Raw genomic sequence first — 22,597 nt, forward strand, 5'->3', positions numbered from 1 at the left:
CCAGCCTGGGCAGCAGAGCTATTAAGTTTTTTTCTGAGTATGTGCTACCTTCTTTACTTTTGGTGGTGGAACCACACATTGGAACTCAAACTCTTGAATTTTACTCCTAACCTGTAACAATCTGGTGCTTTGCAATCAAATTACCATTTGGAAAATGGAATTGTCTTTCCATTTGGGAGACTTCTGTTTGTCCTCAAACTAATTTTATAACCTATCAATCTGTTAACTAACATTAACTTTGTAAATTTTATGCAAAATATTGTCTAGGTAATGTAGAGAATAAAGGAAGTAGATAGGTGCTCTCGCTCCCTGCATAGAAGTAATGCTGTATGTGATGACCACTAATTAATAACCTGTATTCCCCTGGTGATCCTGGGAACGAAAGTGATTTCATAGTGAGGATTTTTTTTTTTTTTAATTAAATTTAGGCTTGAGGGATGGTGTTTGTTCTTCGTTCACGTAAGACAGTGTCTTGCTTTGTCACCTGGGCTGGAGTACATGATTGAGGCTCGCTGCAGTCTCGACAACCTGGGCTCAAGCAATTCTCCCACCTCAGCCTCCCAAGTACCTGGGGCTGCAGGCACATGCCACCACCACTCCCAGCCAATTTTTTAAATTTTTGTAGAGATAGGGTCTTACTATGTTGCCTGGGAGGTCTGGCTTTTTAATAAAGAATCTTAATCGTGAATAGAATATTTCCTTTCAATCCATTATATAAATGAATTTTAAAGGTGCCTTTTTTCTCCTCCTTTTTTTTTTTTAGTTTAATACAGTTTTTTAGTAAAATGAAGAAATGGATGGACATGTCAAATCTACCACAAGAATTTCGTGAACGTATAGAAAGGCTAGAGAGAAATTTTGAGGTGTCTACTGTAATATTCAAAAAATATGAGCCAATTTTTTTAGATATATTTCAAAATCCATACGAAGAACCACCAAAGTTACCACGAAGCCGGAAGCAGAGGTGAGCCCTTAATCCTTATATAATTGACATAAAGATTATGATACAAACTAAGAGAATGTACTTTTTTGAAAGTTTGTTTTTTATGAAAAGTATTCCTGCAAAGAACTTAATTATTTTCTTTTTAAATCCATGTACAATTATCCATATTTGGAAATTCAGGATAATACTTTTACTTTTTTTTTTTTTTTTGAGATGGAGTCTCATTCTGTTGCCTAGGCTGGAGTGCAGTGTCGTGATCTCGGCTCACTGCAACCTCTGTCTCCCAGGTTCAAGCAATTCTCCTACCTCAGCCTCCTGAGTAGCTGGGATCACAAGTGTGCACCACCCCGTTTGGCTAATTTTTTGTATTTTTAGTAGAGACGGGGTTTCACCATGTTGGCCAAGGTGGTCTCGAACTAACCTCAGGTGATCTACCCACCTCGGCCTCCCAAAGTGCTGGGATTACAGGCGTGAGTCACCACACGCAGCCCTATGTTCTGATTATTATTATTATTTTTTTATTATTATACTTTAGGTTTTAGGGTACATGTGCACAATGTGCAGGTTTGTTACATATGTATCCATGTGCCGTGTTGGTTTGCTGCACCCATTAACTCGTCATTTAGCATTAAGTATATCTCCTAATGCTGTCCTTCCCCACTCCCCCCAACCCACAACAGTCCCCGGAGTGTGATGTTCCCCTTCCTGTGTCCATGAGTTCTCGTTGTTCAGTTCCCACCTATGAGTGAGAACATGCGGTGTTTGGTTTTTTGTCCTTGCGATAGTTTACTGAGAATGATATTTTCCAGTTTCATCCATGTCCCTACAAAGGACATGAACTCATCATTTTTTATGGCTGCATAGTATTCCATGGTGCATATGTGCCACATTGTCTTAATCCAGTCTATCGTTGTTGGACATTTGGGTTGGTTCCAAGTCTTTGCTATTGTGAATAGTGCCGCGATAAACATACATGTGCATGTGTTTTTATAGCAGCATGATTTATAGTCCTTTGGGTATATACCCAGTAATGGGATGGCTGGGTCAAATGGTATGCAGATTGGAAAGGCTTACTTAAGTCCATTTCATAAATAATAGATTACTTTTCTTCATGAATGGAATTTCATGTGTAATTTGATCTATTTGATATTTATATTTACTATTTCAGTTTACATGATACTTAGCGAGCTAGTCAGACAAAAAGTAATTTTTTTCCCTTTTTAGGAGGATTCCTTGCAGTGTTAAGGATCTGTTTAATTTCTGTTGGACACTTTTTGTTTATACTAAGGGTAAGATGACACTTTCAGTGGTCTTACATTTCTACTGTGGGAACTTGGTGCTATTTGACATGAGAGGTTTCTGGTTTTTGTGTCTTTTCTTTTTTTTTCCCTTATAAAGGTAATTTTCGGATGATTGGGGATGACTTAGTAAACTCTTATCATTTACTTCTATGCTGCTTGGACCTGATTTTTGCCAATGCGATTATGTGCCCAAATAGACAAGACTTGCTAAATCCATCATTTAAAGGTAAGACCTTTTATTTATTTTTGAAAACTGATTATCAGTTTTTGGAAAAAGATTTTTAAAAGTTGACTTTTTTTTTTTTTCCCTCTGCTCTTCCTACACTGTCAAACTAGGTTTACCATCTGATTTTCATACTGCTGACTTTAGGGCTTCTGAAGAGCCGCCCTGCATCATTACTGTACTGTGTGAATTGCATGATGGACTTCTAGTAGAAGCAAAAGGAATAAAGGAGCACTACTTTAAGCCATATATTTCAAAACTCTTTGACAGGAAGGTACTGTACTTAAAATTAGATGACTGAGATGTTTACAGATCCGCAGTAATGTGAAAAGAAAAAAATGTTTTAAGCAAGTTCTCAGTATTATAGAACTTAGGGTCAGGATTCCCAGGCTTTAGCCTCTACTGTGATTCGGAATTTCCTTATGATCTTGTGTGATGTGAGAAACAGAGCTGTTGAAAAATGTGACCCATTATATGTACTGTTGGGTAAACGTACTGTCAGAGGCAACTGTAGGAAGTACTGATAAAGAATTGTAAAGAACAGAACATCAGAGTAGGGCTGACAAAGAATTAGGAAAAACAGGAGGTCAGAATAAGCTGGCTAATTTACTGCTACAATTTGAATAACTGCTGACTGTTGACTAAAAGTAGGATGATGTATAACAACCACAGTTTTAATTCCACGTAAATCGAGCAGAAAATCCATGATAGTTTTGTAGCCACTTGTAGGCTATCTGTGTGCATTCTGGACACTCTCCTTAGTAATTAACTTAGCTATTTCTGCATTTATGAATTGGCTTGTTCCTTTGGGTTTCAATTTCTTATTTCCCCAATGTCGAGTCATTAAATGTAGTTAAGCCTCAAGATTTCTCTTTGGTAAAAGGAGGGGTTTGGATTATGGATCCCACTTTTCAAATATGAGATATTTTTTTTAAGCATAAATTCTTCCCTTACTGGTTTCTTCTTCTTTTATACAAACTTTTGTATTCAGTCTTGTGTTCCTCAGATATCTATATTATGGCCCATTGTCTGTATGCTAAACATCTCTAGCAAAGTAAACTTTTTTTAAAGGATCCCAGGGACTGGGCGCAGTGGCTCATGCCTGTAATCCCAACACTTTGGGAGGCCAAGGCAGGTGGATTGCTTGAGCCCAAGAGTTCCAGACGAGCCTGGGCAACATGGCAAAACCTTGTCTCTACAAACAATACAAAAATTAGTTGGGCATGGTGGTGCACACCTGTAGTCCCAGCTACTTGGCAGGCTGAGGCTGCAGTGAGCCATGATTGTACCACTGCACTGCAGCCCTGGTGACAGAACAAAACCTTATCTCAAAAAAAAAAAGTTAAAAAAAATGTTATTTGCATGCTAAATAGTTTATCCTAGTCTGAAAGAAATATTTAATAATTCTGTTTTGTGTGTGTGTTATAACAATATGGAAATTTAGATAAATTTCATGTGTATATGTGTATTAATATGCTTAATTATATGGTGTCCCAAAATAATTTTTTCTTCACAGATATTAAAAGGAGAATGCCTCCTGGACCTTTCAAGTTTTACTGATAATAGGTAAATTTCTAGTACTAATGGTGCCTGGCTTATCACAAGCTGTCGTATTTGCTGATTTGTTGAAATTTGTTAAGCATAACAGTATATCAAAGTAACACCTCCAAATTCAAGTTCTCTCTGCTTTAGTGGCATTGAATGGGTATTATCACTAAGACTTGTTGGCTTTAAATACATTTATTTTAAGAAATCAAGGCCAGGCACGGTGTCCCACACCTGTAAACCCAGCACTTTGGAAGACCAAGGCAGGCAGATTGCTTGAGCTCAGAAGGTTGGAGACCAGCCTGGGCAACATGGTGAAACCCTGTCTCTACAAAAAATACAAAAATCAGCTGGACGTAGTGGTGTGAGCCTGTAGTCCCAGCTACTTGGGAGGCTGAGGTGGGAGGATCGTTTGAATCTGGGAGGTTGTGGTTGCAGTGAGCCGTGATAGCACCACTGCACTTCGGTCTGAGTGACAGAGTGAGACCCTATTTCCAAAAAAGAATTAAAGAAAGAGGCTGGGCATGGTGGCTCAGGCCTGTAATCCCAACACTTTGGGAGGCCGAGGCGGGCCGATCACTTGAGGTCAGGAGTTTGAGATCAGCCTGGCCAACATGGTGAAACCCCATCTCTACTAAAAATACAAAAATTATCTAGGTATGGTAGTCCACACCTGTAATCCCAGCTGCTTGGGAGACTGAGGCAGGAGAATCACTTGAACCCAGGAGGTGGAGGTTGCAGTGAGCCCAGATCACACCATTGCACTCCAGCCCAGGTGACAGAGCAAGATTCCATCTCAATTAAAAAAAAAAAATCATTGACACTTACGTGTTTATTTTTATTTTTTTAGAGATGGGATCTCACTGTGTTGCCCAGGCTGGTCTCGAATTCCTGGCCTCAAGCAATCCTCTCACGATAGCCTCCCAAAGTGCTAGGATTACAGGCATGACCCACCACACCCAGCCAATTGGCATTTAAAAGAGCTACTCAGCCAGGCTCACAGTGACTCACACCTATAATCCTAGCACTTTGGGAGGCCAAGGCGGGCCAACATGGTGAGACCCCGTCTCTACTGAAAGTACAAAAACTATCCAGGCATGGTGGCACAAGCTTGTAGTCCCAGCTACTCAGGTGGCTAAGGCAGGAGAATTCCTTAAACCTGGGAGGTAGAGGCTGCAGTGAGCCAAGATTGTGGCCACTGCATTCCAGCCTGGGTGACAGAGTGAGACTCTGTCTTAAAAACAAACAAGAAACAGCTACTCTCTTGAGAAACTCATAAATGGACCCAATGACTGTATTTGATTTTACATTCTTTCATTAATCACATGTTGGCAGTGCCCATATTTTTTTTTTTTGAGACGGAGTCTCGCTCTGTCACCCAGGCTGGAGTGCAGTGGCGCGATCTCAGCTCACTGCAAGCTCTGCCTCCTGGGTTCATGCCATTCTCTTGCCTCAGCCTCCTGAGTAGCTGGGACTACAGGCGCCCACCACCACACCCAGCTAATTTTTTGTATTTTTAGTAGAGATGGGGTTTCACCGTGTTAGCCAGGATATTCTTGATCTCCTGACCTCGTGATCTGCCCGCCTCGGCCTTCCAAAGTGCTGGAATTACAGGCGTGAGCCACCGCACCCAGCCTTTTTTTTTGAAACAGTCTTGCTCTGTTGCCAGGCTGGAGTGCAGTGGTGTAATCTTGGCTCACTGCAACCTCCACCTGCCATATTTCAAAGCCACTATTGTTTCCTTAGTGATCAGAAACCATTTTCATAATTAGATTCAACTAGTTTTCAGATTAAGTATATGTAGTCTCTCACTTTTCAGAGTAATTTATTGGTTGTGTATATGAATGTGAAGAATGTCCATAATCAGGTAGGAGCCTCTGATATTGTTAGATGGGCAGAGTTAATAAAAATTAGAAAGTTGTCAAGTTTTCTAAGCTGTAAACACTAAATCTATCTTCAAGTCAAAATAAATCCATTGTGTAACTTAGTATTACAGCTTATAATAATTCTCTTTGCAGCAAAGCAGTGAATAAGGAGTATGAAGAGTATGTTCTAACTGTTGGTGATTTTGATGAGAGGATCTTTTTGGGAGCAGACGCAGAAGAGGAAATTGGAACACCTCGAAAGTTCACTCGTGACACCCCATTAGGGAAACTGACAGCACAGGCTAATGTGGAGTATAACCTTCAACAACACTTTGAAAAAGTAATATAACCTAGCGGGGCCTCAATCTTGAATGATCTTTTTCTCTCTGTGTGTGATTCTACTAACAGCAGAAGCATCTTTCAAGTTAAATCTTGAGCTTCTTCTACTAATTCATATTTCTCATGAAAGCCTTAAAAGGTAATTTTTAAAACTGGCATTTAGTATTTTTACCTCATTTCTTACTATTCATATTTTATATCCATTTTCCCAGCATGACTGGGTTTATTAGTAGAGTATATGTCTTTTGACATGAAGAGGAAGTTTTGCTTTCTTACCGTTCTTTCTTTGCTTCAACTTAGCCTCTGTTACGTTGCTTTAAATTTTAGTTTGCTTTCCTACCCATGACACAAACTATGTGTTTTTCTGTAACTTCAGCCATAAAACTCTGGACTTGATTGTTAATGGCCAAGGCTTAACTCTGTATTTATGTGTAAAATGGGTTGGAGGAAGAGATCTAATGGAAAATTCACTTGTCTAGAACATAGTAAAACCTAAGTTTTAGTCCAAGCTTTACCATTAACTTTGTCAACTGAAATAAGTTTTTAAATTTCTCTGTTCCTATTTCCTCATATATAAAATTAAAGTATGTATACATTATCTTTCAAATCAGTGGTGTGAAGATTAAATGAAATTATACGTAGAAAGTGCTTTAAAAAAGTGTTATTCAAGTATAAGGATGTTATTAGCATAGTATTGCTAAAAATTTCATGGATATTATAAATATGAATAGAGAAGATGGTATATGCACTGAATTAAACACATAATAAGGAAGATGGTAACTTTTAAAAACTCATGGATTTTTCTTTTCTGACAGAAAAGGTCATTTGCACCTTCTACCCCACTGACTGGACGGAGATATTTACGAGAAAAAGAAGCAGTCATTACTCCTGTTGCATCAGCCACCCAAAGTGTGAGCCGGTTACAGAGTATTGTGGCTGGTCTGAAAAATGCACCAAGTGACCAACTTATAAATATTTTTGAGTAGGTACAATACTGTTATTTTTCCAAATGTCTTTTTAAAATTAGATTTCTTATTCCATTCTATTTTTAGTATATTCAGAATTCTCAAGGTAGTGGATGTTCATTGGCAAGTTTTGCTATACCATTTCAATCACAAAATATATTGACCTAAAACCATATTGAAGTACCTATTAAAAATTATGTATAACAGTCAGGCACAGTGGCACACACCTGTAGTCCCAGCTACTTGGGAAGCTACTTTGGCCAACATAGTGAGACTAATTCCAGCTTGGCCAAGATAGGGAGACCTTATCTCTCCCTTTTTTTTTTTGAGACAGGGTCTCACTATGTCTCCCAGGCTGGAGTGCAGTGCCGCAATCACAGCTCAATGCAGCCTCCACCTCCTGGGCTCAAGCAACTCTCCCACCTCAGTCCCCCAAGTAGCTGGAACTACAAGTGCAAGCCACCATACCTAATTTTTTATATTTTTTGTAGAGACAGGGTTTTGCCATGTTGCTCAGGCTGGTCTTGAACTTCTGAGCTCAAGTGATCCAACTGCCTCAGCCTCCCAAACTGCTGGGATTACAGGCATGAGCGACCATGCCAGGCCAACCTTGTCTCTTAAAAAAAATTATATATAATGTTATTTCATGGGAGTATAGACTTTTAGAGATAAGTGTACCTTAAAGATTATTTAGCACTGATATTTCACTCTTGTAACCCCTGAGTTATGCATGTTTTGATTTTATATAGACTTTATTTTTAATTTATTTTTATTTTTGTTTGTTTCTAAAGATCACCTGTATAAGGACATACATTAACTTTAAATGGGACCATTCTAAATGTCCATTAGATAGGGGATTAATTGCATATTGGTGGTACAGCCGTAAAAATTGATTTATTTATTTATTTTGAGACACAGTTTCGCTCTTGTTGCCCAGGCTGGAGTGCAATGGCATGATCTCGGCTCACCGCAACCTCTACCTCCCAGGTTCAAGTGTTTCTCCTGCCTCAGCCTCCCGAGTAGCTGGGATTACAGGCGTGCGCCACCACGTCTGGCTAATTTTGTGTTTTTAGTAGAGACAGGGTTTCTCCATGTTGGTCAGGCTGGTCTCAAACTCCCGACCTCAGATGATCTGCCTGCCTCGGCCTTCCAAAGTGCTGGGATTACAGGCGTGAGCCACCGCGCCCAGCCCGTAAAATGGAATTTTATACAGTTTTTTTTTTCTTTTTTAAGGAAGCATGATTCCTGGTAAAGGTGGTAGAATGAAGCCAGATCAGAGAACCTTCTTTCCTAATACCTAATAAAATAAGAGAATAGTAAAAACCAGCAAAATATTTATCAGTGGCAACCAAATGAGGAGAGAGATATGATTTCATGACATAAATTTCCAAAGTAGAGATCAAAAAGAAAATTGATGATTCTGATATTCCCATCCCTAAGCAGTGTTGGGGAAAGAGGGTATAGTGATAGATCTTGAGAATTCTCATCAACACTTCAGATTTGGAGAGAAACAAATAGGGGAGTAGGCAGACAGCTAAAAAGTCATACAAACCTTCCCAATTGAAAGTCTGTATGTACCACCAGCAGGATCCCAGCAGAACAACTGCCAAGGGCTGCCATTTTCCAACATTCCATGATGATATGGGGAGAGATCCTCATATACCTAGACATCCCTGACTAGGAATAGTGAACTCTGGAAGAGGAATATTTAACTAAATCTCAGAAGACAAAGCGAAGCCCTGGTCCTCCAAGAAAAGCTGAACATAGCTGAGCTCTCCCCCATTCCTCAAACCTTCAGGATACAAGAAAGTAGACAGAACAATCTCCAGCCTCAGAAATAGCTCAGAAGAAAAGCATACTGCCAGTAAGGTAGGAAGACTGTCACGGATCTACCTTCCATATCATTTGAGTAAATAGATCTGGATTGAACTACTGTTCAAACATGAATAAGTTGAAAAGCAGTGACAAAGCAAATATACAAATATGTCAGTAAGGAAAAAGAAGGAAGTATAGAATGCAAAAGAAAAAAAATCTAGACACAAATAAATGGAAACGCTGGGTGTTGTGGCCCATGCCTGTAATTGCAGCACTTTGGGAGGCTGAGGCGAGAGGATCAGTTGAGCCCAGGAGTTTAAGACCAGCCTGAGCAACATGATGAGACCCTGTCTCTACAGAAAAAAATTTAAAAATTAGTCATGGTGATATGCATTCCAGCTACTTGGGAGGCTGAGATGGGAGAATCGCTTGAGCTCAGCCATGATCACACCATTGTACTCTAGCCTGGGCAACAGAGCGAGACCCTATCTTAAAAAAAAAAAAAAAAGGAAAGACATCTGTGTTTGTGGACTGGAAGACTTAATATTGTTAAGATATCCATATTAGAGGCCAGGTGCAATGGCACATATCTGTTATCCCAGGACTTTGAGAGGCCAGGGTGGGTGTATTGCTTGAGCTCAGGAGTTTGAGACTAGCCCGGGCAACATAGCGACACCTCATCTCTACAAAAAACAAAAAAAAAAACAAAACAAATGAAACCTGGTCATTGTTTCTTTCTTTCTTTCCCTTCTTTTCTTTTCTTTTTTTTCTTTTTTTTTTTGAGATGGAGTCTTGCTGTGTCACCAGGCTGGAGTGCAATGACGTGATCTCGGCTCACTGCAACCTCCGCCTCCCAGATTCAAGCAGTTCTCCTGCCTCAGCCTCCAAGTAGCTGGGACTACAGGCACCTGCCACCATGCCCAGCTAATTTTTGTATTTTTAGTAGAGATGGGGTTTCACCATGTTGGCCAGGATGGTCTTGATCTGACCTCATGAGCCGCTTGCTTCACCCTCCCAAAGTGCTGGGATTACAGGCATGAGCCAAGGGCTCCCATTTTCCAACATTCCATGATGATTTGGGGAGAGATCCTCATTTAACTAGACATCCCCGACTAGGAATAGTGAACCCTGGAATAGGCTTTTTTTTTTTTTTGAGACAGAGTTTCGCCCTTGTTGCCCAGGCTGGAGTACAATGGCCCGATCTGCAACCTCCACCTCCCAGGTTCAATCGATTCTCCTGCCTCAGCCTCCCGAGTAGCTGGGATGACAGGCATGCACCACCACGCCCGGCTAATTTTTTTGTATTTAGTAGAGACGGGGTTTTACCATATTGGTTAGGCTGGTCTCGAACTCCTGACCTCAGGTAATCCACCCACCTTGGCCTCCCAAAGTGCTGGGATTACAACAGGTGTTAGCCACCAGGCCTGGCCAATTTTTGTATTTTTAGTAGAGACAGGTTTCACCATGTTGGCCAGGCCGGTCTCCAACTCCTGGCCTCAAGTGATCCACCCACCTTGGCCTCCCGAAGTGCTGGGAATATAGGTGTGAGCCACCACGCCTGGCCTCAAACCTAAAAGCTTTGTCAGCAAAGAAAACAATCAACAGAGTAAAAAAACAACCTATAGAATGGGAAAAGTAATTGTAAACCATATATTAGATAAGGGGTTCATACTCAGAATATGTAAAGAACTCCTGAAGCTCAAGAACAACAAATAACTCAATTTAAAAATGTATAAAGGATTGAGCAGATATTTCTCCAAAGAATATATGCAACTGGCCAAAAGCGTATGAAAAAATATTTGATATCACTAATCAGGGAGTTGCAAATCAAAATCACAATGAGGTAATACCTCACATATCAGCATAGCCACTTCCCACTCATCACCCCAAAAAAACCCAAAATAGCAGGTGTTGGTAAGGATGTGGAGAAATTGGGACCCTTACACACTGTTGGTAGAATTGTAAAGTGGTGCAGCCACTATGGAAAACAGTACGGAGTTTCCTCAAAAAATTAAAAATAGAACTACCATATGACTCAGCAATACCACTTCTGGGTATACATCCAAAAGAATTAAAAACAGCATCTCAAAGGGATAATTGCACATCATGTTAACTGCAGCATTATTCCCAATAGCCAAGATGTGGAAACACCTTAAGTGTCCATTGATAGAGAAAGAAAATGCTGTGGGTGTATATGTGTGTGTGTGTGTGTGTGTGTGTGTGTGTGTGTGTGTGTAGATAGATAGATAGATAGATAGATACATAGATAGATACATAGATAGGTAGGAGATGGAATATTATTCAGCCTTATAAAAGAAGGAAATCCTGCCATTTGTTACAACATGGATGAACCTTTAGTACGTTATGTTAAGTGAAGTTAGTCAATCACAAAAAGACAAAATACTGCATGATTCCACTCATATAAGGTACATAGTATAGTCAAACTTACAGCAGCAAAGTTTTATTACATGTGTATACAATCTGTATTTTTATTATGTAATTTTACATGTTAAAATATTTTATCATATAAAGCTTTGTTTACATATGTAGATTTCCAACTGAGAATACAATTTTGCTGCTAAAAACCAATTCTTGAAAGAAGGCATGTTGGCTGGGCATGGTGGCTCATGCCTGTAATCCCAGCATTTTGGGAGGCTGAGGTGGGTGGATCACAAGGTTAGGAGATCTAGACCAGCCTGGGCAACATGGTGAAACCCTATCTCTACTAAAACTACAAAAATTAGCCAGGTGTGGTGGTGCACGCCTATAATCCCAGCTACTTGGGAGGTTGAGACGGAGAATCACTTGAACCCTGGAGGAAGAGGTTGCAGTGAGCTGAGATCACACCACTGCACTCCAGCCTGGGTGACAGAGCGAGACTCCATCTCAAAAAAAAAAAAAAAAAAGGAAGAAGAAGGCCATGTTAGTATTCTGGTGTGGAGTCTTTTTTGTTTGTTTGTTTGTTTGTTTTTGTTTGGTTTGGTTTGGTAATTAGGTTCCTCTTGTATTTTGTAGATCTTGTGTGCGTAATCCTATGGACAACATTATGAAAATACTAAAAGGAATAGGAGAGACTTTCTGTCAGCACTATACTCAATCAACAGATGAACAGCCAGGATCTCACATAGGTAAGAAAACTAAAGTTGGCATAGCATTGAAAATAAGTAATCCCCCCAAAATTAGAAATTCACGGTTTTTCCTCTCCTATTATTCTTATTTCTTTTTTTTTTTTTTTTTTTTTTTTTTTGAGACTGAGTTACCCAGGCTGGAGTGCAATGGCACTATCTCGACTCACTGCAACCTCCTCCTCCCAGGTTCAAATGATTCTCCTGCCTCAGCCTCCCAAGTAGCTGCTATTACAGGGACCCACCACCACACTGGCTAATTTTGTATTTTTAGTAGAGACGGAGTTTCACCGTGTTAGTCAGGCTGGTCTCAGACTCCGGACCTCGGGTGATCTGCTTGCCTAGGCCTCCCAAAATGCTAGGATTACAGGCGTGAGCCACTGTTCCCAGCCTGCCCTGCTATTCTTAATGTATCAGATTTAAGTTTATATATAATTTTTGCTTTTCAGTCCTTAACAACTAAAATTCATTAACACATGTTTTCTCTGTGTTTCCCTGATAGACTTTGCTGTAAACAGACTAAAGCTGGCAGAAATTTTGTATTATAAAATACTAGAGACTGTAATGGTTCAGGAAACACGAAGACTTCATGGAATGGACATGTCAGTAAGTAAATCCACTCTCTGAGCTACTGGCAAGGTCCAAAAGTCATAGCCTGGAAGCAGTGTTTTGAGAGGCTCTGTAAGGCATTGTGGGGGTCACCAATCTATGACACACTTGGCCAGGATGACATTTAGTTGACTTTAGCACATGCAAGGCTAATCAATTTAGGCAGAAATGTGAAATAACATAAAGTTCATCTTTGGTACACATCAGTGTTTTTTGTTTTTTTTGTTTTGTTTTGTTTTGTTTTGTCCTTCATTCCCAGCTAGTGATCCCTCCACCTGTTAAAGCAACTGTTAATTAAGACATTTGTCCGTACCTTCCAAGGATTTTGGATTATAAAATGGTATGGGTTTTCTTGTTTTGTTTTGTTTCTTTAACTATTTGACCAAGTCAGACCACTCTCTCCAATAAGCTGTGTAAAAGAATTTTTCTACAAATTCAAACCTATCATATGATCTTTGTTTCCTCCTCCTTCATTATTTCCCTCTGCAGTCACTCTTGGAGTCTTCTAACTTTCTATCCCAATAGGAACAGGTTGATGTCTTAAGGATGCTGCGTAACTATTGTAATAGAATTTCTCTTTGTGTTTACCTGGAAATTTTTTTCATGTCTTTTCTGTGTTGGTTTCTCTTTTTCCTGGATTCTGTGTCTTTCTTTTTCATAGTTTACACTAATATCTTGATGGTGCATACACTCCCATGGCTTCCTGAGAAAGACGTAAATTTTTTTTTTTTTTAGACTGAGTCTTGCTCTGTCGCCCAGGCTGGAGTGCAGTGGCACGATCTCGGCTCACTGCAGCCTCCATCTCCTGGGTTCAAGTGATTCTTATGCTTCAGCCTCCTGAGTAGCTGGGGTTACAGGCGCCCACCACCACGCCTGGCTAATTTTTGTATTTTTAGTAAAGACAGGGTTTCACCATGTTAACCAGGCTGGTCTCGAACTCCTGACCTCAAGTGATCTGCCCACCTCAGCCTCCCAAAGTGCTAAAATTACAGCGATGAGCCACCTCACCTAGCTGAAAGAAGTAAATTTTTAAACTTTTTGTTTATTTTAAATTTTTTAATTGCATTTATTTTTTTTTAGATGTAGTCTCACTCTGTCGCCCAGGCTGGAGTGCAGTGGCGCGATCTTGGCTCACTGCAACCTCCGCCTCCCAAGTTCAAGCAATTCTCTGCCTCAGCCTCCCGACTAGCTGGGATTACAGGTGCCCGCCACCACACTCAGCTAATTTTTTCGTGTTTTTAGTAGAGACGAGGTTTCACTGTCTTGGCCAGGCTGATCTTGAACTCCTGACCTCGTGATCCACCTGCCTTAGCCTCCAAAAGTGCTGGGATTACAGGTGTGAGCCACTGCGCCTGGCCAACTTTTTATTTTGAAATAATTATAGATTGACAGAAAGTTGCAAAAGTAGTGCAGAGAAGTCCCACACATCCTTTATCCAGTTTCCCTAATGGTTACAATTTTATATACTGCAGTATCAGAACTGGGGAATTGACATTAAAACAATGTGTGTGTGTGTGTGTGTGTGTGTGTATAAAATTGTGTCATATGCATAGATTATGTAACCATAACCAAAATAAAAATACTGAACTGTTAAAGATCTCCTTCCTGCTACCTCTTTATAGTTAGTTACACTTACTCCTCTCAGCCATTACTGTTTTCCACTTCTACATACTCTGTATGAATTTAGTTCTTTTCAATTTGTTTTAGTTATTTTGTAGCCCAGGATATGGTTTATCATGGTGAATGTTCTGTGGCCACTTGAAAAGAATGTATACAGTAAATGCTCACATTTAACCTTGTCAGTAGGTTCTTGGAAACAGTGACTTTAAGCAAAAACAACATACAATGAAACCAATTTTACCATAGGCTAACTGATATAAACAAGAGTTTAAGTTCCTTTGGCATATGTCTAGTCACAAAAATGTCACCAAACTTCTAAATAAAGACAAAACACTTATAATGTTAAACATTGAAATAAAAGAAAGTAATAAAAATAAGGAAGATTATTACTTATCCAGTTATTCCTGTTCAGGGTCATGAGTGGCTAGAGCTTACCTCAGCAGCTCAAGATGAAAGGCAGGACCCAACCCTAGTCAGGACACCATTTCATCACAGGACACACACACCCCCACACTTACACTGTCACAATTTAGATATGCTAGTTAAGCTCATGTACATATCTTTGGAATGTAAGAAGAAACTAGAGTACCCAGAGAGAACTCACGCAGACATAGGAGAATGTGTAAATTTCATACAGTGGCCCCAGCTGGGAATCCATTATTTTTCATTGTTATAACAAAATGATGTTGAGCGAAATGATGTTATTCAAGGATCTGCTGTATTCTGCTATTGTTGGATGGAGTGTTCTGTAAATGTCAATTTTATCTTGTTGGTTGATGTTATTTTATATTCTTGCTGATTTCTAGTCTAGTTGTTTTATCAGTTGTTGACACAGGATGTTGAAGTGTCCATGTATGATTGTAGATTTGTCTATTTCTTTCAAGTCTGTCAGCTTTTCCCATGTATTTTGAAGCTCTCCTGTTTGATGCTTACACATTTAGGATTGCTGTCTGCCTTCTTGATGAATTGATCTGTAATCATTATAAAATGTTCCTCCCTGGCCAGGCACAGTGGCTCATGCCTGTAATCCCAGCACTTTGGTAGACTGAGGCAGGTGGATCACCTGAGGTCAGGAGTTCAAGACCAGCCTGGCCAACATGGCAAAACAGTAGATAGATTTTCTCTACTGAAAATATAAAAGGCTGGGCATGGTAGCTCACATCTCTAATCCCAGCACTTTAGGAGACCGAGGCAAGTGGATCACCTGAGGTCAGGAGTTCGAGACCAGCCTGACCAACATGGCAAAATCCCATCTCAACTAAAAATACAAAAATTAGCCAGGCCTGGTGGCACGTGCCCGTAGTCCCAGCTACTCAGCAGTCTGAGACAGGAGACTCGCTTGAACCCAGGAGGCGGCAGTTGCAGTGAGCCAAGATCGCACCACTGCACTCCACCCTGTGCAACAGAGTGAGACTCCATCTCAAAAAAATAAATAAATGAAAATACAAAAATTAGCTGGGCGTGGTGGCAGGCGCCTGTAATCCCAGCTACTCAGGAGGCTGAAGCAGGAGAATCGTTTGAGCCCGGGAGGAAGAGGTTGCAGTGAGCTGAGATCACACCACTGCACTCCCACCTGGAAGACAGAGCAAGACTGCATCTCAAAGTAAATAAATAAATAAGGCTGGGCACAGCAGCTCATGCCTGTAATCCCAGCACTTTGGGAGGCCAAGCCGGGCAGATCACAAGGTCAGGAGTTCGAGACCAGCCTGGCCAACATAGTGAAACCCCGTCTCTACTAAAAATACAAAAATTGGCCAGGCATAGTGGCATGCACCTGTAATCCCAGCTACTCGGAGGCTGAGACAGGAGAATCGCTTGAACCTGGGAGGCGGAGGTTGTTGTGAGCCAAGATTGCACCACTGCACTCCAGCCTGGGCAACAGAGCGAGACTCCATCTTAAAAAAAAACCTAAAAATAAAATAAATAAAGAAAATGTTCCTGTCTGTCCCTGGTAATTTTCTTTGCATCTACCTGATGTTTATGTATAACCACTCCTGCCTTCTTTTCATTAATGTTTGCATGGCATATCTTTTTCCATCCTTTTTCAAGTGACCTTTGAAGTGAATTTCTTATAGTCAGTATGTAGTTGGGTCATTTTTTTTTTCTAATCTGTGCTAATCTCTGTCATTTAATTAGTAAATTTAGATGACTTAAAATTAGTAATTTTTATGTTAGCGCTTAAGTCTGCCGTTTTATTTTTGTTTTCTGTTTGTTCTCACTCTTTTTTTTAATTTTGTTTTCTTTTTCTTCCCTTCCTGTGGGTTACTTGAACATTTTTTAGAGCCTTGTAAAGATTTTTTTTGTGTGTAGATGTTTTGTATAGCCATTTAACCAATTTAAGTAAAGTATAGAAACCTTACCTCACTTAAGGTCCCTTTTTAAAGATTTTGCATAAGCAACTTTATTTTAGACTCATAATTGATTGATAGTTGTCTATGTACAGAATTCAAGATTGGTGGGAGAGCCGGGTGCCGTGGCTCACCCCTGTAATCCCAACACTTTGGGAGGCCAAGACAGGTGGATCACCTAAGGTCAGGAGTTCTAGACCAGCCTGACCAACATGGTGAAACCCTGTCTTTACTAAAAAATACGAAGTTATCCAGGCATGGTGGCACTTGCCTATAATCCCAGCTACTTGGGAGAGGCTGAGGCAGGATTGTGTTAACCCAGGAGGCAGAGGTTGCACTGAGCCGAGATCACGCCATTGCACTCCAGCCTGGGCAACAAGAGCGAAACTCCATCTCAGAAAAAAAAAAGAAAAAAAGATCAGTGGGAGGCTGAGGCAAGAGGACTGCTTGAGCCCAAGAGTTTGAGGTTGTAGTATACTATGTATTGTATGTACACTGTGTAGTATGATTGCACTGTGAATAGCTACTGTCCTCCAACCTAGGCAACATAGCAAGACCCCATCTCTAAAAACAAAAAATTAACTTAAAAAAAAGAAGAGAATTCTAGATTGACAATCATTTTCCTTTATGAGTTTGAAGGTACTGTTGCATTATTTTCTATTATAGATTTCACTGTTACTAATGAGAAGTCCAGTGACATTCTCATTCCCACTTAGTAGTATGTGACCTATTTTTTTTTTTTTTTTCTGAAATCTTTGAGTATCTTTTATCACTGATGTTCTTAAATTTATAAAAATGTATCTTATTGTGTTTTTTTTCATTCATGTATTTGTCATTCCCACAGAGTTGCCCGTTTAGTCTAGAAATTCATGCCCTGCAGTTCTTGGTCATTTTGTTATTTCTTAGATGATATATTGCCCACTGATTTATCTTTCAGGAACTTTTATTTTTCAGATGATGGACCTTCTGAATTGACCTTCTTAATTTCTTCTCTTATTTTCCATTTCTTTATCTCTTTTATTGTACTTTTTTTTTTTTTTTTTTTTTTTTTTTTGAGATGGAGTCTTGCTCTGCCGCCCAGGCTGGAGTACAGTGGTGCAATCTCAGCTCACTGCAAGCTCCGCCTCCCAGGTTCACACCATTCTTCTGCCTCAGCCTCCCGAGTAGCTGGGACTACAGGTGCCCGCCACCATGCCCGGCTAATTTTTTTGTATTTTTAGTAGAGATGGGGTTTCACCGTGTTAGCCAGGATGGTCTCGATCTCCTGACCTCGTGATCTGTCTGTCTCAGCCTCCCAAAGTGCTGGGATTACAGGCGTGAGCCACCACGCCTGGCCTTATTCTACTTTTAAAGATATTTACTCAACTTTTCCTCTAGTCCCAATGAACTTTTAATTTCAACTATATTTTCATTTCTCTTTCATGTTCTCTAAAGTTACTAATTTAGATTTATTCGAAATTTTCTTGACTGCTTCGTCTCTGTTTCTCCTGAATTTTTCTCCATTTCTCTCTCTCTCTCTCTCTCTCTTTTTTTTTTTTTTTTTGAAACGGAGTTTCGCTGTTGTTGCCCAGGCTGGAGTGCAATGGCGCGATCTTGGCTCACCGCAATCTCTGCCTCCCGGGTTCCAGCGATTCTCCTGCCTCAGCCTCCTGAGTAGCTGGGATTACAGGGATGTGCCACCACACCTGGCTAATTTTGTATTTTTAGTAGAAACGGGGTTTCTCCATGTTAGTCAGGCTGGTCTCCAACTCCTGACCTCAGGTGATCCACCCACCTCGGCCTCTCAAAGTGCTGGGATTACAGATGTGAGACACCATGCTTGGTCTTTTTTCTCTCTCTTTAAAAAATATTTTTAATTTTTTTAAATGTTAGTTTATGTCTTTTATTAACTCATACACAGTTACTTATCTTCTGGTTTGTTGAAGCAGTAAGTCAGACATTTGCCACAATAATGTCTGTCAAAGTGGCTTGCCGTAAACACTCCAGCACCACATTCATCAGAAGGGCACTCTCGACGAAAGCGACTAATTTTGCCGTTCTCATCTACCTTATAATATTTCAGGATAGCCAGCTTAACCTTCTTTCTCTTGTGCTTACTCTTCTTGGGAGTGGTGTAAGACTTCTTCCTTTTCTTAGCACCACCACGAAGTCTCAACACAAGATGAAGAGTAGACTCCTTTTGAATGTTGTAGTCAGACATCTTCCAGTTGCTTGCCAGCAAAGATTAGTCTTTGCTGATCAGGAGGAATTCCTTCCTTAGCCTGGATCTTGGTCTTTACATTTTCTGTCGTATCCGAGGGTTCAACCTCGAGGGTGATGGTTTTCCCTGTAAGAGTTTTCACGAAAATCTGCATTTGCAGATGGCGGATCTTTAAATTTTTTTTTTTTTTTGGCGAGGGGTACAGAGTCTCGCTCTGTCACCCTGGCTGGAGTGCAGTAGCATGATCTCGGCCCACTGCACCTCCATCTCCTGGGTTCAAACGATTCTCCTGCCTCAGCCTCTTGAGTAGCTGGGACTATAGGCATATGCCACCATGCCCAGCTAATTTTTGTATTTTTTGGTAGAGATGGGGTTTCACCATGTTGGCCAAGCTGGTCTCAAACTCCTGACCTCAGGTAATCTACCCGCCTTGGCCTCCCAAAGTGCTGGGATTACAGGCGTGAGCCACCACACCTGGCTTTTTTTTTTTTTTTTAATACGATGGTGTCTCGCTATGTTGCTCAGGCTAGTGTCAAAACTCCTGGGTTCAAGTGATCCTCCTGCCCCAGCTTCCCAAGTACCTGGGACTACAGGTGCATGCTGCTGCACCTCGCTTTTCTGTTTGTTTTGACCTATGTTTTTCAGGTAAGAGGTTTTCCTCAAATGTCAGATAATTCTTAGTGGTCCACTTAAATTTGAATGAGACACTAAAAACGTGTTCAAAGCTCTGTGAATGAGGCAGTAAAAGTTTGTTTCAAAGCTCTTTTATTTCAAGAGTGGAAGTAAAAATTGACCTCAGCTGATCACATAGTATTAGAGACTCTCATCTGCTGGTACCCGTAAGACTTTTCTGGAATATCTCAGTTTCTCCAGAGACATATCTGTAAATCTCTTGCCTGGCTGTTGGTGCTGTGGATCAGAAGAAGGAAGGGAAATTTGGTCTTATGGTTCAGTCTGCAGAGTTTCACCTAAAACCCTAGTCTTTTCTGTGCCTAATGTTCTCTACCTCTGAGTCTGCAGTTCAATTTCTCTAAAGAATAATCCTGTAGATTCCTGTGGAGACAGAATAGAGGTCTGTCATCTGATCCCACAGAGTGGGGATTGTGTGGGGACCTGAGGATCCTAAGACTTTCAGATCACCCACCCAATGCTTCACCCCCACTTTCCGTTCTGCCTGTGTCCTCAGTTGCTATGTATTTTAGATCAGATTCATCTGTTTTAAGTGTCTCACTGCAGGTCCTTATGCTTGACCATCGTCCCTTCTGCTGAGTAATTTGTCATCCTTCATATATTGTGGTTTACAGTTACAAATGACTGCTAGTTTTACTGATGATGGAGTTTCTGTTTTTTATCCTCTCTTGATTTGGGGTGATATTTGGTTTTTTTTGTTTTAGTTTTTTGTTTTTTCTGAGACTGAGTATCGCTCTGTCGCTCAGTATGGAGTACAGTGGCGTGATCTCGGCCCACTGCAACCTCTGCCTTCCAGGTTTAAGTGATTCCACTGCCTCAGCCTCCGGAGTAACTGGGATCACAGGCACGCACCACCACACCCAGCTAATTTTTGTATTTTTGGTAGAGACGGGGTTTCACCGTCATGGCCAAGCTGGTCTTGAACTCCTGACCTCAAGCAATCCACCTGCCTCGGCCTCCCAAAGTGCTGAGATTACAGGGATGAGCCACCATGCTCAGCCAATCTGGGGTGATATTTGAAAGAAAGAAGGCAACAAACACCATTTTTAAAACTGAAAACTTATATTAAACTTAATGGTAAAGTAGGACTTTCTCAGTGAAATATTTCTTTTTCTGAACATTTTTGTCTAAACTGTGACATATTACCTTTCATTTCGGTGTTTTGATAAACCTTATGTTGACAAAACAATTAACTGTCATTAAGTAAAAGAACCAATTCTAATGTTTTTCTGTTGATGGGAATACTGACTTTTATTATTTGTTCAGATTTCAAAGCAGATTGTTATGTACACGTTATTTAAATTTATTCTCTACCCACTGAGCAAGATTAGGTATTACAGGAAAACTACCAATTTGAGAACTCAAATTTTTATTTCCAGTAATCTAGTGTAATATAATTTGCATGTTATTTTTTCTTGTTTCTATAGTTTTCTTTATAGAATGGCAAAGACTGAAATCGCTGAAAAATATTAAACTGTGATCTCTCTCTTCCCACAGGTTCTTTTAGAGCAAGATATATTTCATCGTTCCTTGATGGCTTGTTGTTTGGAAATCGTGCTCTTTGCCTATAGCTCACCTCGTACTTTTCCTTGGGTTATTGAAGTTCTCAACTTGCAACCATTTTACTTTTATAAGGTGAGATGAAAACAAAGTTCTGTTATGAGATGAAAACAGTGTTTCTCACAGAAGCATTGTATTTATCTTAGTGCTGAAGAAAAACACTGTTGTGATATCTGGAAAGTGTTTCCAGATGTGTTCTGAAAATATATATTCCTGGCTGGGCATGGTGGCTCACGCCTGTAATCCCAGCACTTTGAAAGGCCAAGGTGGGAGGATCATCTGAGGTCAGGAGTTCGAGACCAGCCTGGCCAACATGGTGAAACTCCGTCTCTACTAAAAATACCAAAAAAAAATTAGCCAGGCATGGTGGTAAGCACCTGTAATCTTAGCTGCTCGAGAGGCTGAGGCAGGAGAATTGCTTTAACCTGGGAGGTGGAGGTTTGCAGTGAGCGGAGATCATACAATTGCACTCCAGCCTAGACGACAAGAGCAAAATTCTGTCTCAAAAAAAAAAAAAAAAAGATAATATATATTCCTTTTGGGTGAAACCAAGAACACGAGAGAGTTGAGCATACAGTGGCTCACACCTATAATCCCAGCACTTTGGAAAACTGAGGCTGGAAGATGGCTTGAGTCCAGGAGTCTGAGGTTACAGTGAGCTATGATTATGCCACCACACTCTAGCCTGGGCACCTAAGCAAGACCCTGTTTCAAACAAAAGAAAGAGAGAGAGAGAAGGTGAGAATATCAGTAAATTAAGTCAGTCTTATAGCTTCTGTTCATTTGTTATCACGGACTTGAAAATGTGACCTGGAACTACTACTTAACTTCAAATTTTCCATATTTATGAATAAAAATTATAATCCTGTTAAATGCGTGATGAAGAACAAAAAACGCTTTCTACCAAGAGGAAAAAAGACCTAAAATTGATTTTGGTGATGTAATAATAGATTATGCTTCTTCCCCAAGTTTGAGCTAATTCAGTGTAAGTGAATCTTACTTACCTTACCTTTATTTTTCTTGCTAGATCTATTTTTATTAATCTTTTCAAAATAAAACAGAGGTCATAGCTATTGAACTACATCATCACCTCAAGTCATCACAGTCAATAACGTTTAATGTTACATAGTATCGAACTTTAAGACTAATGCTACTGTTATGCTTCTTGGCATGATTTAGTTAATATTTAGTCATCTAGGTACTTTTCTACTGGTGATAGAAAAATTGGTTTGAAGAGTTAAATGTTTATACCCAAAGTGTGCCTGAATTAAAGTTGTAGAAAATGCAGGTCATTGGAAAGCTTATCTGTGTGAATTACTGAGTGTGATTAAAGTATTTTTAGGTTTCTTAGGGAGAAGTGATTCTACTATACACTTACTTTAATGTCAATGTGTGTATTCAACTTTTGCCATTAGGAAAAAGTTTAGTTTTGTCAACAACCTCATAGTA

The 22,597-nt window shown here is 40.1% G+C and overlaps 1 protein-coding gene, 1 long non-coding RNA gene and 1 pseudogene across 6 annotated transcripts in view; 1 reads left to right on the forward strand and 2 right to left on the reverse strand.

Annotated features, from left to right (window-relative positions):
• Positions 1 to 22,597, forward strand: part of RBL1 (RB transcriptional corepressor like 1) — a 95,647-nt gene that overhangs the window by 27,554 nt on the left and 45,496 nt on the right. For 4 of the 5 annotated variants that reach the window (XM_063633686.1, XM_055265136.2, XM_063633687.1 and 1 more), the window contains exons 3-12: positions 764 to 964; positions 2,168 to 2,232; positions 2,342 to 2,470; positions 2,581 to 2,741; positions 3,984 to 4,033; positions 6,031 to 6,217; positions 7,032 to 7,198; positions 12,012 to 12,124; positions 12,624 to 12,727; positions 21,086 to 21,223. In XM_063633686.1, coding sequence (XP_063489756.1) covers positions 764 to 964; positions 2,168 to 2,232; positions 2,342 to 2,470; positions 2,581 to 2,741; positions 3,984 to 4,033; positions 6,031 to 6,217; positions 7,032 to 7,198; positions 12,012 to 12,124; positions 12,624 to 12,727; positions 21,086 to 21,223 — 1,315 coding nt within the window. The remainder of the gene's footprint in view (positions 1 to 763; positions 965 to 2,167; positions 2,233 to 2,341; positions 2,471 to 2,580; positions 2,742 to 3,983; positions 4,034 to 6,030; positions 6,218 to 7,031; positions 7,199 to 12,011; positions 12,125 to 12,623; positions 12,728 to 21,085; positions 21,224 to 22,597) is intronic. The other variant, XM_063633689.1, reaches the window with a different exon arrangement.
• The window catches only part of LOC134735869 (uncharacterized), an 83,195-nt gene that overhangs the window by 24,805 nt on the left and 35,793 nt on the right, over positions 1 to 22,597 (reverse strand). The window lies entirely within an intron of this gene.
• LOC129474177 (ubiquitin-ribosomal protein eS31 fusion protein-like) lies at positions 18,554 to 19,059 on the reverse strand (annotated as a pseudogene).

This window comes from Symphalangus syndactylus, chromosome 24 (genome assembly GCF_028878055.3).
Source record: "Symphalangus syndactylus isolate Jambi chromosome 24, NHGRI_mSymSyn1-v2.1_pri, whole genome shotgun sequence".
NCBI lineage: Eukaryota > Metazoa > Chordata > Mammalia > Primates > Hylobatidae > Symphalangus > Symphalangus syndactylus.